Source organism: Abrus precatorius, unplaced genomic scaffold (assembly GCF_003935025.1).
Source record: "Abrus precatorius isolate BTA unplaced genomic scaffold, Abrus_2018 Scaffold8, whole genome shotgun sequence".
NCBI lineage: Eukaryota > Viridiplantae > Streptophyta > Magnoliopsida > Fabales > Fabaceae > Abrus > Abrus precatorius.
Window position 1 is genome coordinate 26,495,069 of NW_020874428.1, and position 16,389 is coordinate 26,511,457.

The window sequence follows — 16,389 nt, forward strand, 5'->3', positions numbered from 1 at the left end:
GAACGATGACGCTCTCTCTTTCTGTGCTGGCATCAAGTGTAAAAGACTAAAAGCCCCATGCTAACTTACCACAACAACAAAAAATTAGAGGATAGAAACGTCAATTCAGGTAAAATAACATTAAAATCCACTTATGTTATTGCGTTGGCCTGGATTGTAACGTCTAGAATATTACAAAAAATAATGCATCAAAGAGTGACACGTCATGAAATATCTTTGATATCCTAAACTTTCACATATTTTATGTTATTCTTAAATGGGGAGATATATATAAAATTCAAAAACCTTATAAAGTATCTTCTTTTTTATAATTAAAATATCCTATGAATTTAAATGGTTTTAAATTAAGGTAAATATTATTTTGTTTTCGATGATCTGAAATATAGTGATTAAATTAATGAGATTTGAAATTATAAAATTATCCTGAAAAATACATGGCCTAGTTTGTTCCACCGAGCACAAATTCAAGTTCAAGAACACATAACTTAATATATGATAATTATTATTATTCGCAATAGTAATAATATAGTTTTCCTGTTAACATTCTCATAATTTATTTACATTTAACCTATTAAAAATTAACGAATCTTTAAAAGTCATAGTGTACAGATTGTGGAGTTTTCTTCACGCAAAAGGGAAAATGAGATAATGATTCTGGTTTGGTAATTTCCTGGAAATAGTTGCGATTATAATTACTCATTTTTTTTAAGTTTAACTTTTTAAGACGCGTTCACAAAAGCCAAATGAATATTTCTTAAAGGATATTGTTCATCGGTAGAATAATTGAACTGCAAAAGAATTGGATTTGAAGTGTTCTAAGGCCCATAGACACTGGACTGGGATTAAGCCCATTAGCTTAAGAAATAAGTGTAACTTCTAGTACACTGGGCTGAACCGAATAAAAACAGATGATATGACAAAAAATAAAAAGTGTAACTTCTTTTATAGTATAAAATAGATAATGCTAACTTTGTCTATATACTAATTTTTATCGTATTATTTATTTCGTGTAAAATAAAAGTTTTTTTAATCATTTCCATTACTTAAAATCTCAAACCCGTTACTGAATTAACAAGGTGTGTGATAAAACTTCAAATAACTCGCCTAAAAAATGAGTCACAACATGCAACTGTTCAACTTGTGAATTTTAATTAGTGGGTTAAAATTAAACGGGTTGATTAGGACATGGTTTAACCCATTTTTATCTGTAACAATTCATTTTGACTCTTAATCTCATCTAACTCCAACCATTATGGCCTTGCCATGTACTATTATCAAGTGCCATGTTTTTTCAACAATCAATCATTGTTCAACCATCTTCTCGACTATTACAGGCATCGTTATGAGAATTAATTAATTGGGATTAATTAATCTAATTTATTTTGGTTCTCCAACATAATTTTACTCTGGAAACAATGTTCTTGTTATGAATTAATTAATTGGGATTCCAAATCCTGTTTATACAAGCAACCAACATTAATATGCAAAGCTTGCAATCTCTGAACTTTTTGTACATGGGTTAGAGTACTTCGTTATAATACTTCATGCATTTATATTGCTATTAAAAAGTATTTATATATAACAAATTGGCAATATAAATAACAGTAATTAATTATTTGCAATATCAGTCAAATAACAAACAAAAATCAGCGGCATGCTCAGCAAATTTCAACATACATAACACTCAGAAGTTATTACAATATTTCTAACTTGTTTTTCATATTCGTTAGGTTATGCTTAAAATAAACCGCCGTTTATTACTTTGATCATTCAACTTTGGTACAACTAAGATTAATCCTAAAACGTGGAAAGTTGAAAGATTCAACATCAACCTAGTGTGCTTTACAAGTCCAAGTTAAGAATTGATATATATAGCGTAAATAAGGAGCAATCAACATCTAATATACGGTGACTATTATTAGTTTATAATTGAGGAAAGTTAATTAGTATAGCTAGAAACCGATTGCTTTCCATTTAAGATCAGTTTAATTATTAACACGAGTCTTTGGCAAAACGATATGAAATTCATTACTAAACCAAAAATTGAGTCTACACTCGAAGTTGGCACATGAAAGCCAAATGAAAAGAATATTTTAGCTGAAGACTACAGCTAACCAATCCTTAACAAAGACTTAGAAGTCAAGGGTAATATAGTGGTCAACATTCAACAAATTATAAAGCTATGATCATATAACAATGAAAATAAGAACTATTGGCACATAAATAATTAAAGATTGACATGGCGCCCAACATTTGCATGCATAAAGCCATAAATGGCTGCACGTATACCGTGAGGGCAGCAAGTGATCAAGCATTCACAAGGGGGCCAATAAAGGTTCAATTGGCTCGTTCCACGTGGGTAGCAAGGTCAACCAAAGTAGACCATGTAAATTTACTTTAATTAATTTTTTGTTAACCTTAGTTTCAAGAGTTTAGAACTAATAATAGTAAACTTTTATAAAAATAATAAGTATTTCTAATTTTTTTGATATAGGAATACTTAAACATAGCTCTTAAGACTAAAGTTACCAAAATCATCAATTTTTGCATGGACCCCAAATATTTTTTGAGTGTATGTATATAAACTATACATACTGAGTTTACAATGATTTAGGATTAAGGCAGTGGCAAGTAGCAAATGGGACAAATAATGTGGAAGTGGGTGTAGGGGTGCCCACTTAGACCCACCAACCACTTTCATAAGCAATGGATTGTAGCTTTTGTAATTGGGAAGAGGGGAAGTGGTTCAACTCCACTAACCCAATATTGGCTATATGGATATTTTATGTGGTCAATGTTTTTTAATTTGCAATAAAATTCAACAAAAACAGTGAATGCGTTCTAATATATACTTAGTAATCTGAATCATTTTCAAAATGGTTTTATTAGCAAGATCCTTGTTATTAAAATTGATATGAATTGTGTTGCCTATTGTAACAAAGATTCTTTTCGCAGTGATTTAAAGTTGAACGTGGTATCGATAATGTTATTATAGAATGTGAATAAAAGCGAAATTTAGCATATAGTCAACCATTTGCTTCTTAGGTAGTTCAAGTAAAATTGCAAACCACGATAGATTTGTGAATTGACTAATTCATTGTTTATATGAAAAGCGTTATTTTGATGATAATTTAGGGAGTACATATAAGCTTCATTCATAATTAGAGTTATGATAAATAAAAAGTGTGTTGGGGTCAGCGAATTGGGGAAACTGAAGAACGTTAACCAAACTGCACCTTCTGTCTGAGATTCCTTTCCCTCATTTGTGTTCACACTTGACGTGCCCCTCTGATTTGAAAGATCTCCTAAGATTCCATGTTTACCCTTTTCACACCCAAAACCTTCCCAACTAATTCCACCTCTTCTTTTATAAATCACTCTGAATTTTTATTTTTAATTATCATCTAAAATGTGAATTAATTGATAAATATTTTTCCAACTTTGGCATATGATATGAATTTAAATATTAATGAATATAGTTATATTAATTATTCAAAAATATAATTTTATTTATAATAACACACTTGTTAATGATGAAAAAATAAGAGTAGAGTGTTGATTAAAAAAGTTGATGGTAGATTCTAATCTTAGTCCCCGTTCACACCTAAACATTAAAGAAACATTTTAAATTGTGGCTGCATAACTGTAGTAGACTTTTGTTTTGTGGCTCTTTATGGCTTCACTGCTCGCGCAAAGGGTAATGGTACCCATGCTTTAGCAATATTCAAAATTTTAGGATAAGAATGCTATTTTGACACTTTTTTTTTCCTCACTTTCATGATTAAACAATAATTGGCTTCGTCATAATTCAAAATACATGAAAAATGCTGGTAGCATATTTTATATTATATATATATATATATATATATATATATTATTTCCTAAAATAATTTTTCTTTCGTATTGTTATAGATTTGAATAAATTTTAATTAATAAAAACATATAAAAAAAACATGTTCTTCACATCCTCAACTGTACATATAAAAATAGGTACTACTTCGTCCTTGAATTGCAAATACAAAAATAATGAAATTAATGTAATTTAATTATAATAAATACATAATTGATATATATTATTTTTTTAAAAAAAATAAACAATTGGTTGGTGAGAAAAAAGTAAAGCCAAAGCCAGCCGCCAGTGGATATAAGTCGGCTCGAATGCGAACTCATCACATGGCATTTAGTCGGTGGAAGACATAGGGTCCCACGCATGCCACGTATGAATCCTACGTGGCATAAATTAGGTTTGACCTTTTCACATGTTTCGCATTTCAGTTTTTCCTTTTGCTATATATATCGCCAACTCCCACTCTCTCTCTCTCTCTCTCTCTCTCTCTCTTCGAACTACGAAGCATTTCAGAACCAGAAAATGGGGAACTGCATAAGGCACCAATCGTCGACCGGATCCGCCACCGACGACGACGACGAATGGGATGAATTTGCGGCGGCGGAGGAGGGTGGTTCTTTTGCAGCACCGAACGGTGGTAAGAAAAGGACAACGGAGGTGAAGATAAAGATCACAAAGAAGCAGTTAGAAGAGTTAGTCGGTAAAGTGGACGTGAAGGAGTTGAGGGTTGAAGAGGTTTTGGCCCAATTGATGAAACACCGTCCATGGAGGCCTGCTTTGCAAAGCATTCCAGAGGATTAGATTGGGTCCCATCCATGGAGCAGTGTATTGAGCCTATTGGGTCAATCCTGCTTCTTCAAAATAGAGCGAAATTATTTAACCAGGGTCAGTGTGGGTGCTTCAAGTTTTTGCTTTTTCTGTAAATACCAAAAATTGAGTACCCTTTTGGTTTTGGTTCTCTCTCTCTATATATATATGAAATGAGCTTCGTTTCATTTAATTACTTTGCTTTTACATTTCCCTTGTTTCTCAAATCTCGATTATTGAATGATTTTATTGGGTAATGAGTTTTGAATGGATGGGTACCTTGTTGTGGGCAGGGTGGCTACCACTCTCAATATCATTCTTCAACTTGAATGATGAATGAATGGTATGAGTGCTTTTTGGATTCGCTTTTGTAATTATTTACCAACTTGTAGTTTATAAATTAGTAGCAGCATTGAAGTTGACGTGTTTCCGGTTACCATTGAGTATTGACGCTGGTTAATAGATATGGATAAACTATAATTTCTAAATTAAGATATAAAAAATGTGTAAAAGTTGTGAATATATTTTAAAAGTATTTTTGAATTGCTTTTTGAGATTTTGTCATCTGGAACAGAAAAAAAAATATTTTTTTTAAATTTCTATAATTGAGATTGTCCGTGTCTATCATTTGAGGATGACCCTTTTTATTTTTAGAAATATTGTATGTAGTAAAGTTAAACGGTGGATTAGTGGTGAGATAGTGAGGTAGTCAAAACTATTATGAACAAAAAGGTAAAGTGGTTTTTTTACGGTCTTTTAAAGAGTCAATTTTTAAGAAACACGTGATGCCGAGTTCACTACTCAAATGAACCTTGATTACAGAATTTCTTTACCTTAACCTAGTGTTATGTCTTCAAAACTGATGTGATTTTCAACAAATTATGAGATGCTCTCTTTTCAACGCATATACATTGCCTAACATTACTCGCATATGGCCCATCTTTGAACTTGCAAAACATTCTTACAATTAACAGTGCTGCGAATAGTAGAGATATGTATTGACAATTTTGAAATGAATTCAGTTATTAATTCATTATGCATATTAGTGAAAAAAAAAACTTGCTTCGGAAATTTTAACTTTTGATGCAATTTTCTTTTCCAATCAAACGGATGTGAAAAGTACCAAGGCCATACCTTAACACTGAATAGTCTAAATGCTTATGTACAATAAATAATAAAAATTATCATGAATTTGGTGCAGTAAAATTTCCATGGCAGAAGATCCAAATCTCCTAATCTCCTAACCTACGTAAGATTTGTATTCATCATGTCTTTATATAACTTGATACTAACTTTGGAGTAGGTAAAGATGCCAAATTAGCATTACATAATTCTAATTTTTTTAATATAATGTAAAACTTTCCAAAATTTATGGGGCAGCTAAATCTCTTCATCGTCACTATCAAAATTTGGTGGTTGATCGATCGTGAATTAATGAGAACTTTGTGGATAGGCATAACACCTCAAATTTATTTTATTCATTGACTTCACACTGCTCTCACCACAAATGTGTGTCTTATAATCTGCCGGCTGTACTTTGAAGTTTGATTGTTTGAACCACAAAATCTTGTTATTAACAACAAATTACTATTTCCTCAATGTTAAAATAATGATCATTTAAGATTATGTACAAAAATAAAAAGTAATTCAACAGATTTTTTTTTAAAAATTTTAGAAACACAGATGTATCAGATTACATTACTTTTCATTTTGTAGCATTCTCTTATTTAATTGATATATCAAAAGATGATTAAGGAAGGTTTTATTAAAAAAATAAATTGGATTGTATTAAAAGTTAAGAATATTTATTGAATAATTATTTCATGATAAGTAATAAGGTATATATTAAGGATTCTGCAATATATATATTTTCATTAGTTGATACGATGTTCATGTGTTATATATTGGCTCATTGGCTTTAAAATGCACATTCGTATACGCACACAATACGTCACCCTCACGATCTCAATTTATGATTAAGATGACAATATTTGTATTTGTATAAAGTACTTACATGGGTATAGTTAAAGAGTAGTGTTCAGTTGACGTGATATATCACCATCTTCTAATTGTTTTTTCAAAATAAAGACCACTTGCCCATCATCATCACCCATGATATTGAAATATGTTGCATTATCTTCTTGTATCTGCTACAATTGTAAAGGAATGAAAGGAATCGATATTCAATTATTAATACTATAAATGTGTTGATAAATGTGCATAATAAAAAAAGATCAAAGTGAAGAAGAGGTTAAAAATTAAAACAAGTTGTAGTATGATAATAGACAAGCATATGGGATGACGACCATGTTTCATTTGTAGTGGCATTTAGAGTCTTTTCTCATTGTTATGGAACATTGCATTAATAATATAGGTCTTATATAAATTTTTTTTAAGAAAACTACTTAAGAAATATATATAGGTCCAACAACAATTAACAAATCACCCTTGAGGTGGTAACTACCATAGAGTCTTTCGTATGAAAAGGAACAAGAGAGGAGGAGATCTGGTTCATTGAAATTTATTAAATTAAAAGTGAGAATGATATAAATTTATATTTTTTAATAAATTTTAATTAGTAATAAAGCATGTTAAAAATAATGTTACTTACATGTAAGAGTTTTGTGCGTGTATTTGCTTCCTCAGAATTCAAGTAAAGACACCTCTATTTTTACTAAGTTATTTTAAGAAACTTATTAAAATAAAATTTAAAAAAATAAATTTTTAATAAACTTCATAAATTCTTCCAAACATTCCTTTAATTTGAAGTAAAGGAAACTATCTAATTACCGAATTATTTTACCATTTTTCATCTAGTTACAAGTGAAGTGCCGTTATTCAAATTTTTTCCTTATTTACCATTTTTAAAAAAAATGTTTTTACTGATATCATTAGATTTATCTTTTTCTCCAAGTGCTTGAAGAGAAAGTAAGAAAAATAATTTATTCAAACTAAAAAATCCTTCTACTTTACCTGTACTTTTAGAAAAATGTAAAAATTTGCATTTTTTATTTTTAAAAAGTGCAACAAAATCAAAACACTTGCATTGTTTTATTAATAACAAACAACCCATTTTCTCGCAATATTAACCAACATATTAAATTTATAATTTACACTCAAACTTGTGAACTTGAAAAAGTTTGTAAATTTATTTTGTCAGGGATTACATATGTTAAATTTGACTTTGACATAACTCAAAAAAAAAAAAAAAAAAAAGAAGGAAACTCTGCACTACACTAAGACATTCATGAAGCTAAATTAATTGTATTAAAAAAATTGTAAGATATTAATATTTTGATCTAATATTGAATCTACCACAGACTTTTTAAGATTATTTTAAAATTGAAGTTCAACTTAACTTTAAAAGTTAGCTCAAAAGATGACTATAGCCTTGATAAATTTTACTACAACCACAACTGTAGTCAATGGAAGATATAAAAAAAAAAATATAAGATTATTGATTATTTTTTATATCTAGAGGGTTTCTAAGAATCACAATGATTATGGACCAAAACCAAGGAATTATTATTACAACACAACTTGCTGCAACAATTCTCATGCAGAAGTTATTCTGTTTAATCACTGAGTAAAATGAAAAAGTTATACAGTCTGCAACAAAGCAACTATCTTTTCAGCAAATCAACTGAGATTACAATACAAGTTTGTGTCATGCAGTGTATCATCTATATTCTTGGAAGTTAACATGACCTGTTGCTTGGGCGTGCTCCACTGCCTCCTGAAATGTTCACAGAAAAATCAGCATTCAGAATCATAAGAGATGAATATGGCTAAGGTGGGTAACATCATATAGCAAAGCATCACGAACTGGGGAATGACCTTCTGACCAACTACTCCAATTTGGCATATCCCACAGCGCAGAGTGAAATTGGCAGTGTCAGTGTAACTCCGTTTCCTGAGAAAGTGCAGCCACAATATTAGCATTGGGAGAATCCACTTGACATGATATCCAATTTAAATTCAGAATAAAGCTTTGAAAAATCAAGGGGGGTGTTTAAATGACTTTCCCTCCTATTGTCACAAGGTTAAAATATTTGTTCCTATTGGCAAACACAATATAGACAAACTAGGCACTTTTACTTAGAAAAATTTGCATACGAGAGATGTTTGGTTTGATAACATAAAAAGAGAAATTTCAAAGTCTTCAGCTTGTCACAGTCGAGATATGTATAGTTCAACTGCTTGGCAGCTCATTCACTGCTTTGTTCTGGTTTTCAATCGAAAAAACAAAGCCACATTCAGTTTGCATAAATGTTTTCAGTTTTTATTAATAATTATTAAAATGTCACTTTATTTTCACTTTGTTATCTGCTTTCAAAGATTTGCACGAAAACATGAAAGGTGAAAACAAGGTAATAATTTTTATAATTATTAGTAAAAACAGAAAACAATTTCGCAATCCAAATGCACCCTAAGTCCTCTGAAACCCTAAATATGCATGCCAAAAGAAACCTTCTATAAATTATAAAAATAAAAAAAAACCAAAAATCTATGCTATTCAATAATCTAAATATGATGATCTTGTTCCAGTTATTCAAGTTATGTTTCAACAAGAATTGCAGACTACCTTTGTTGGTCCTTAACAAAATTTAGAGCAAGCCCCTCAACAGGTCCAATGCTTCTGTTTCTCTGTACGGCGAATATGGTCTGATCAAACTCCTCAGGAACTCCCTCAGAGGGAGACATCTAACCATACAAGGTGCAATTTATCATCAGGCAACATGGAAATGAAAAATACATATGAACCTTAATTTTGTATTTGTTTCATGTGTAGTAGATAAATATGAACAGCACACACTTGCAGTCTCACAATTCAACTCTCAATCCACAGTAAGAAGGCATGAAAGAGAATGAATAAATGATTTTTAATAATTTCTGGAATTTGAAATTACATACCACTAATGCATCATAGTGGAGACCATCATATATCAGCATAACTCTTTCAGAATAGTTACTTTCCTGTCAAAAGTATTCACCAAAATGAGAATGAAGAAGTTCAGTTATAGGAGATTGAAAACTTGAGAAGAGCATATAGAATGCTTCAAAGTGGCTAACCTGACCATACAAATCACATCGTGTTGTTTGAATATCATATGCTGCAATTTCACGTTTGTAATAATCTGCTAATATTGAAAGTTCAATTGCGCCTTCACAAAGGAATATAGAGCTTGATTAGCACAGCAAACTAATGAAAAACTAATAGTGCTTCATTTTTAAAATTGCCACCAGGAGAGTTTGAAATACCCTTTGAAACTCATGTCACACAAATCAACTACAAAATTTGGATCCACAAATTTTATATCAGAAGCCTAATCTTAGTAATGAAAACAATGTCCTGGAAATTGTTGCAGATGATGGTCTGGGTATCCAAATGTTTAAATAAAGTTTTCCATACTTCAATTAGATCTTTATGCCTCTTAAAGTTGCAGGAAAGTAATCTATTTCACTCATATATGCTTTGTATTATACTTACGTTAGCAAATTTTAATACCAAAAAGGTGGATATTTAAGATGCCAAATCAACCTATCTTCAGGTAAGTTTCATCATCTTCCAAGTTCCAAATAAAAATGAGTTATCCACGCTAGAGGTTATACATTCATACATTGACCACAGTATACAACACCAAAAGTAGCATTTCCAACTTGCAGAGAAAAAATGGGTAAATATTTCTATTAATTATTTTTATTTAAAACAGCCACGATTAGGAAGACATAGGTCTGCTAACCTCCCCACTTCTCCGGGTCAAGAATCCAGTTACAGTACTCTGCATTTGGCTTCGCAAGAAATGCTTCAGAATATTTTTCTGGATTGCTTGCTACAGTTGCAGCTATCACCTTTAACAAGCCAAATATCACAAAAAATATTAAGCCAAAATATGTAATAAATGATGCTAATAAAATACTCAAAGTGCAAAGATATTAGGCAATGCAAGGGTATAACATGGATACAGATCCTCTCCAGTTGTAGTATAAACTAGACATCCAGTCTCATTTTCGTTTAATTGAAAATAGACTTATTTAAGCGGAAAAAAAAAAAGACAATATTTTACGCAAAATTCACTTAAACAAATTCTAGAATCACTTAAGCAAATTTTGCGTCTTTTCCGTCGACTTTCTTCTCCTCTCCCTCTCTCTCATATATAACACTTCCTCTCCAACTCTCCTCCTCCTCCTCTTACACTCAACTCCTCTCTTCCTCCCCAAATCCCTCTTTCTCCCGCTGTCACCTCCACCCTATACCCAACTCTCCTCTTTCTCTTTCCACTCTCACCCTCACCCCCATCCCATACCCACCTCCCCTCTCTTCTCCTCATACCCAACTCCTCCATCCCCTCTCTCCCCACCCTTATACCACCTACTTTCCTTATCTTCACCCATTTCCAGTCCTCTCTTCCCTTTACAGTAAGCGAATTTTGTGTAAAAAAAAATTTGTCATTTTTTTCATTTTTGCTTAAACGAGTCCATTTTCAATTAAGCAAAAATGAGATTGAACATCCAGCTTTGACTACAATTAGACTTACTTAAACAAAAATAGAATTGGATATCTAGTTCTTGCTACAACGGACGGGAGAGGATACAAATCCATATAACATGGGTAGTTCTTAAATGATAGACAGTCAAATGTCATATGAAAACAAAAGTATTTCATTATGACACACTTTTCAGCCCCAAGTAATTCCTTGGACAGCATTGAGTGGTACAGCATGGCACTCGAAGGACCATAACATAGGGACTTGTGATGAATTGATGATAAAATATGGAGATTTACTTAAGTCCTACATCAGGAAACCAGAGAAGGTGAAAAAATTGTTGCAGAGCCTTATATAATATTTCAAAGTCCTCCATACACTACACGAATAGTAATACTAATAAAAAACTAGAAGCCATTGGTTTATGGCAAAGCAAAACGTTCATATCTACGTGTTTCACTCATCCTTTGCATTTGTTGTAATGTAACCGTTATAAAAATTGGAAAGCCAATTGTCAGTTTTCCAAAAGTTCTTTTCACCGAGTTTTGATAAAATATATCTACAAGGAATATTTGTTCCACAAATGACAAATAGAAAACTTCTGTAGTGAATTTTTGGTTTAAGAAACTATTTCAAATAGAAACAAGCAAAGTTATAGGTAAGCCAAAGTAAATTCAATTTAAGTTGGAATGTTGGATATCTTATTTGAATGGTGTAAAATGAATTGAGTAAATTGAGAAAACATGTAAGGAAAGAAGCAAATAAAATGAATACAAGAAAAATTACCTGTCTCAACTCTGCAGCTTTGGTTTTGTCATGATCCATAACATATCTGAATTGAGTTAAAAACATAATAAAGTAGAGAAAGAACATTACAGGTGGAAATCTTGGACCAATATCCGATGAAAACAAGAGGGTTTGTCTTCCATTGCTTACCCAACAGCATTAAAGAGGCAACTGTTATCTGAAGGAATAACTCTTCTCACCACAATACCTTCCATGATGTAGATTCTAGATAACTACCACCCTGAAAATCAATCACAACCATACTTCAAAATCCAAGATGATATCAACTCCAATAATTTGTGTTTCTCAATTAAAAGCTGGGAAAGGAAAAAAAAAAAACCTAGAATTTATTAATAATACAATGAAAGTTCAAATTTTTAGAGGAACCCAAGTATAAGAATGAAAATAAAAAGAAAAGGAATGAAGAAACAGAGACAAGTGATTTGAATGTGGAAATGGAGATCTAAGGAATGGAATGGAAATTGGTTTGAAAAGAAGAATACCAAAGAAGAGAATGTAGAGAGCGTTTGTTTGTGTGTGTGTGTGTTGGGTTTGGTATTTGGTATTTGAAGTTGAAATGGGATGAGATGGGTTTCTCCTTTTCTTTTATGCGTCAAAAAATTAATGGAAGTTGCCATTTTGAGATGCCACCGTCCTTTTCTTCACGCTTTCACCTTGCCCCCACTTTGTTCCTTCCACAATCTTTCAGATTTCACCTTAATCAATTCTTTATTTTCGTTCTTAAAAGCTTCAAAAATAAATTCTATTCTTTGAAACATTAAAAATAAAAAAAACTATTAAATAATTTAGTTTATAATTAATTGTCTGCTTTGTTTAATTTATTTTAAAAATAATCACTTATTTTTATAGGTGATGATCCACTTATTCTAAAAATAACTATTAATCAACTTACTCTATTCAACCCTTTTATCGATATTAAATTTTAATAATTTGAGTTTTAAATTGAATGCTAATATTAAATAGTTCAAGTTTATAAAATTTTATATAATTTACGAAATAGTTAATTCTTCACCAATCAATTTTATTTTAACATTATATATTTTAAAGTATAAATATAAGTATAAAATAATATGATTATTAATATTAAAATTATTTAAAATTTACTTTTAATAATTTGTCCTGGATCAACACCGACAGGACGACTCAGTAATCGAATCTCGATTAGAAGTTTCATTCTGAAGCTCAACACAAAACTGACACTTGCACATCTACTCTAACGTTTCATGCACTACGGTTTAGTTATATATATATATATTATTTTAAAATATATTCATACTTCTTCGAAAGATTAGTATAAGTTGCACTTAAGTCTATTTTAATGTAAATGAGTTTCTTAGAATTTTTTTCTCACCATAATTATCAACCTTAGAAGATGAAATAAAGATTTTAGATAAACCTTCAAAGACAAGTACTCTCAAGATTGCATTGATTAACTTAGTCTCAGATGAAGATGATTTGAGTTTTGCAAAAAATCTGCTGATTAAAGCGAGATTTGTTAGCACAGGAAGTTATGAAAAATAAAACTATAAAACAAAATGGCTTAACATTTGCGTTAATAAAATACACATTACTCAAGAATAATGTTAGCAAAATTTGAAAAATCACTAGGCAAGGGATAATGCTACAAAAAGAAGCAAGATTGACTTGAAAAGTCTAATTTGTAGTGAACCCTGAGTTATAGATATCAACATATCGTTAAACCAGATACAACGCTAACCAAAGTTCAAATATAATTAACTAATGATACGGTTTAGAATCAATTTACATCGACATAGTGTGCTCCATACCATATAATTATTTTAATGCATATTTTAAGGGCGTTTAAGTTGTAGACACTATTGTGTATGACATTAGCCTCAACGTGGATCTGGAGTGCAGAGAAACGAAAGCATTTTCAACTTTTAATGGGCACATAATCTTGAAAGAGAATCCAAGGATTAGAGAGCTCCCTAGAAATATTAGAGTAAATGTGATGACAAGACCATCATCATCCAACGAGCAAAAGTAAAACTCCAATACTAAGACACGTCCCATACTGCATTATTAACCTCGAGTTTGCTGAAGGAGCCGGATGTTCTATTATAATTGGTGCTTACAGAGTTGCTATGCACTCAATTTCAATCTTGGCATTCAATGGCAAGGCAGCTACTTGATAAGTTGATCGAGCGGGAAAAGGTGAAGGGAAGTCTGAAACCATTGGAGCAACGGGTAAATTAAAAATATTGAAATTTTTAAAAGATTCGAGAAAAATAAATATTTCAACTCAAGTGGAAATGAAAAGCTTATCATTTCAGCACAATATTAATGGATTCATTGTATTGCATTAATCTAGTATTCACCCTTAGCATATGTCATATTAAATATGATAACAAAACGTATATGCCCAAAAAAGCATAATAAAGGTTTTCAATCTAAAAGCTGGTAACAGGCTAACCCATTCTCGTTCGAGCATAGTATAAATTATTATTAGAAGTGAAATCATTGGTAGTAAGCAATTTAGCATAATTATGCAGTTTGTCACTACGCGACTTTCATGATCTGCAACACGAAATGGATGGCTATGACTATTTTATCAAAATGTATTAATAAAAATTCTGTAAAAGTTGGGGATAATGCACTTGTTTTTTCACCTAAACAGGTTACTGCAAGCTTCACCTACAGCAAGAATGTAATCTGTCAAGGAAATAATAGAATTGAAAATACAGAACTCACATTGAGCATAGATCTCATTTACTTTCTTAAAGTCGTTCAAGTCAGCCAGCCTGCAAGGAAATAAATGCTCAAAAACTAGTAATCTTGCAGAAACTCTAATAAATCCGAAATATGGAAGAGCAAAGAATTTATACATAATTGTTGTCTTAACAACTGATGAGTAGCTTGCACCACCAGCTTTAAGGATTTCCCCCATGTTTTTGAGAAGCTACAACGCGTAATCCTCTCAAAAGTCAGAAACAAAATCAACAAATGCAGGAACAATAATACCTTTAGGGAAAATAGTTTCTATATTGATTGTTAACTTCTGCAGGAAAAAAGAAAAAAAAGAAGAAGATATGCATAAAAAATGATCATACAAGTGGGCACCATTATTTTATTGGACATTGCCAAATTTAACACTCATATGACAGCCAAGTTTCAAGCACCAGCTCCATGTGCAAAATCTGTTCTCAAAAGTTCATGGTCTCAACTTAGTTAGGTTCACTAGCATCTCTAGACCCTTGAAAAGTTCTTTCAAAATTTCACAAAAACTACTAAACATATTACCCGGCCTTTCAAAAAAGCATTAGCAACAGAAGTTCAAGAAAACCATAACTGAAAACCAAGTAATAGAACCAAACAACTATTGAGTCCTCATTGCTAATGCCGATATAAAATCAGCATAATCCGTCCATCCAAAGCATGAACGAGCAAGCAACCAAATTAGGTATGCACATGAAAAATGCAACAACGCAACAATTTGCTATAAATATATCATATCACAAAATGCAAATGTCTAGTTTTGTACCTGTTGAGTTTGATCTTCAACATCATCGGATATGAACTTCCCTGTCTGCAATGAGGAGCAAAACAAACAAACATTAACATCATCAACAAAATGAAGCAGCAGACATAAATAGAAGTTTGTTGAGAAACCTCAGGAACAAGGCCAAGAACACCAGACACAAATAGAAGGTTGTTGGCTTTGATTGCTTGAGAATATGGTCCCAAAGCTGCAGGGGCCTTTTCAGTTTTAACACTTTCCTTAATACCTACAATCACACAAAGGGGAAAAATGATTGACATAAAATGAAAATGAAATGCATTTTACTTTCACTGAAAAAAAAAAAAAGAAAAAGAAAAAATATGAGAAAAACATAAAAAAAAAAAAAAAAACAAATTACGGGCATCAGAAGAAATGCTCAAGCATGTGAGTGGCAGAGAGCGTTTCGACGATGACGAGGAACGCCAGAAGGAGGTGCCAGCCACCGCCGACAAGCACCCTATTCCAGCGGCCAATAAAGCCCGGTTGCGCAGTGCGTCGCCGTCTATCGCCGGAATCTGGAAGCACGAACTACCGCACCACGACGCCATTTCTATCTCTCGCTCACGCGCCCCCTCACACTCTCACTCTTGAACTTTTCAACACAACCTTTGACTTCGTTTTTGGTCTCAGCATTTGTTATTTTACTTTCCATAAATACCCTTATCCCAAGCACGCATTTACGATTTTGGTCTTCACTCGCAGGGCTAATTTCGTGATCGTGGGCCTAGCCCATCATTTACCCAATTGACACTTTCCTTTTTCGTTCTCAGCCCAAATTAGATGTGGGCCCATCCTAACATGACATTCCAATATTTCATAATTTTTAATCTGAATCATATGTACATATATTTAGTAAGGTATAAAAAGTTTAGATGGATTCAAATTTATACATTTAACATTTTATAAATTTCAAATTCAAC

The 16,389-nt window shown here is 31.7% G+C and overlaps 3 protein-coding genes across 3 annotated transcripts; 1 reads left to right on the plus strand and 2 right to left on the minus strand.

The window, feature by feature from the left end:
* Nucleotides 1-4,348: 4,348 nt before the first annotated feature.
* On the plus strand, nt 4,349-4,735 carry LOC113848246. Its single transcript, XM_027477679.1, has one exon. The coding sequence runs from the start codon at nt 4,370-4,372 to the stop codon at nt 4,646-4,648; it is 279 nt and encodes a 92-aa protein (XP_027333480.1). The 5' UTR covers nt 4,349-4,369; the 3' UTR covers nt 4,649-4,735.
* A 3,396-nt stretch (nt 4,736-8,131) lies between these two features.
* LOC113847637 (ubiquitin thioesterase OTU1) lies at nt 8,132-12,550 on the minus strand. Its single transcript, XM_027476862.1, has 9 exons — nt 12,432-12,550; nt 12,079-12,169; nt 11,929-11,974; nt 10,399-10,507; nt 9,728-9,819; nt 9,569-9,631; nt 9,240-9,358; nt 8,492-8,567; nt 8,132-8,390 (listed from the first exon to the last, which is right to left on the minus strand). The coding sequence occupies exons 2-9, from the start codon at nt 12,141-12,143 to the stop codon at nt 8,334-8,336; spliced, it is 627 nt and encodes a 208-aa protein (XP_027332663.1). The 5' UTR covers nt 12,144-12,169; nt 12,432-12,550; the 3' UTR covers nt 8,132-8,333.
* A 1,042-nt stretch (nt 12,551-13,592) lies between these two features.
* On the minus strand, nt 13,593-16,095 carry LOC113847337 (reactive Intermediate Deaminase A, chloroplastic-like). The gene is made up of 6 exons (XM_027476368.1): nt 15,828-16,095; nt 15,580-15,695; nt 15,452-15,496; nt 14,796-14,869; nt 14,662-14,711; nt 13,593-14,136 (listed from the first exon to the last, which is right to left on the minus strand). Exons 1-6 carry the CDS (start codon nt 16,015-16,017, stop codon nt 14,042-14,044), a joined length of 570 nt encoding a protein of 189 aa, XP_027332169.1. The 5' UTR covers nt 16,018-16,095; the 3' UTR covers nt 13,593-14,041.
* Between the last annotated feature and the right edge of the window lie 294 nt (nt 16,096-16,389).

Coding starts and splice junctions, on each gene's coding strand:
- LOC113848246 (XM_027477679.1), top strand. CDS start 4,370: ATGGGGAACTGCATAAGGCACCAATCGTCGACCGGATCCGCCACCGAC.
- LOC113847637 (XM_027476862.1), bottom strand. CDS start 12,143: ATGGAAGGTATTGTGGTGAGAAGAGTTATTCCTTCAGATAACAGTTGC. Junction 10,508..11,928: donor AAGCTGCAGAGTTGAGACAG/GTAATTTTTCTT, acceptor GGCTTGTTAAAG/GTGATAGCTGCAACTGTAGC. Junction 9,632..9,727: donor GATGTGATTTGTATGGTCAG/GTTAGCCACTTT, acceptor TACTTTTGACAG/GAAAGTAACTATTCTGAAAG.
- LOC113847337 (XM_027476368.1), bottom strand. CDS start 16,017: ATGGCGTCGTGGTGCGGTAGTTCGTGCTTCCAGATTCCGGCGATAGAC. Junction 15,497..15,579: donor TTCTTGGCCTTGTTCCTGAG/GTTTCTCAACAA, acceptor TCCTCATTGCAG/ACAGGGAAGTTCATATCCGA. Junction 14,870..15,451: donor TTGAAGATCAAACTCAACAG/GTACAAAACTAG, acceptor TACGCGTTGTAG/CTTCTCAAAAACATGGGGGA.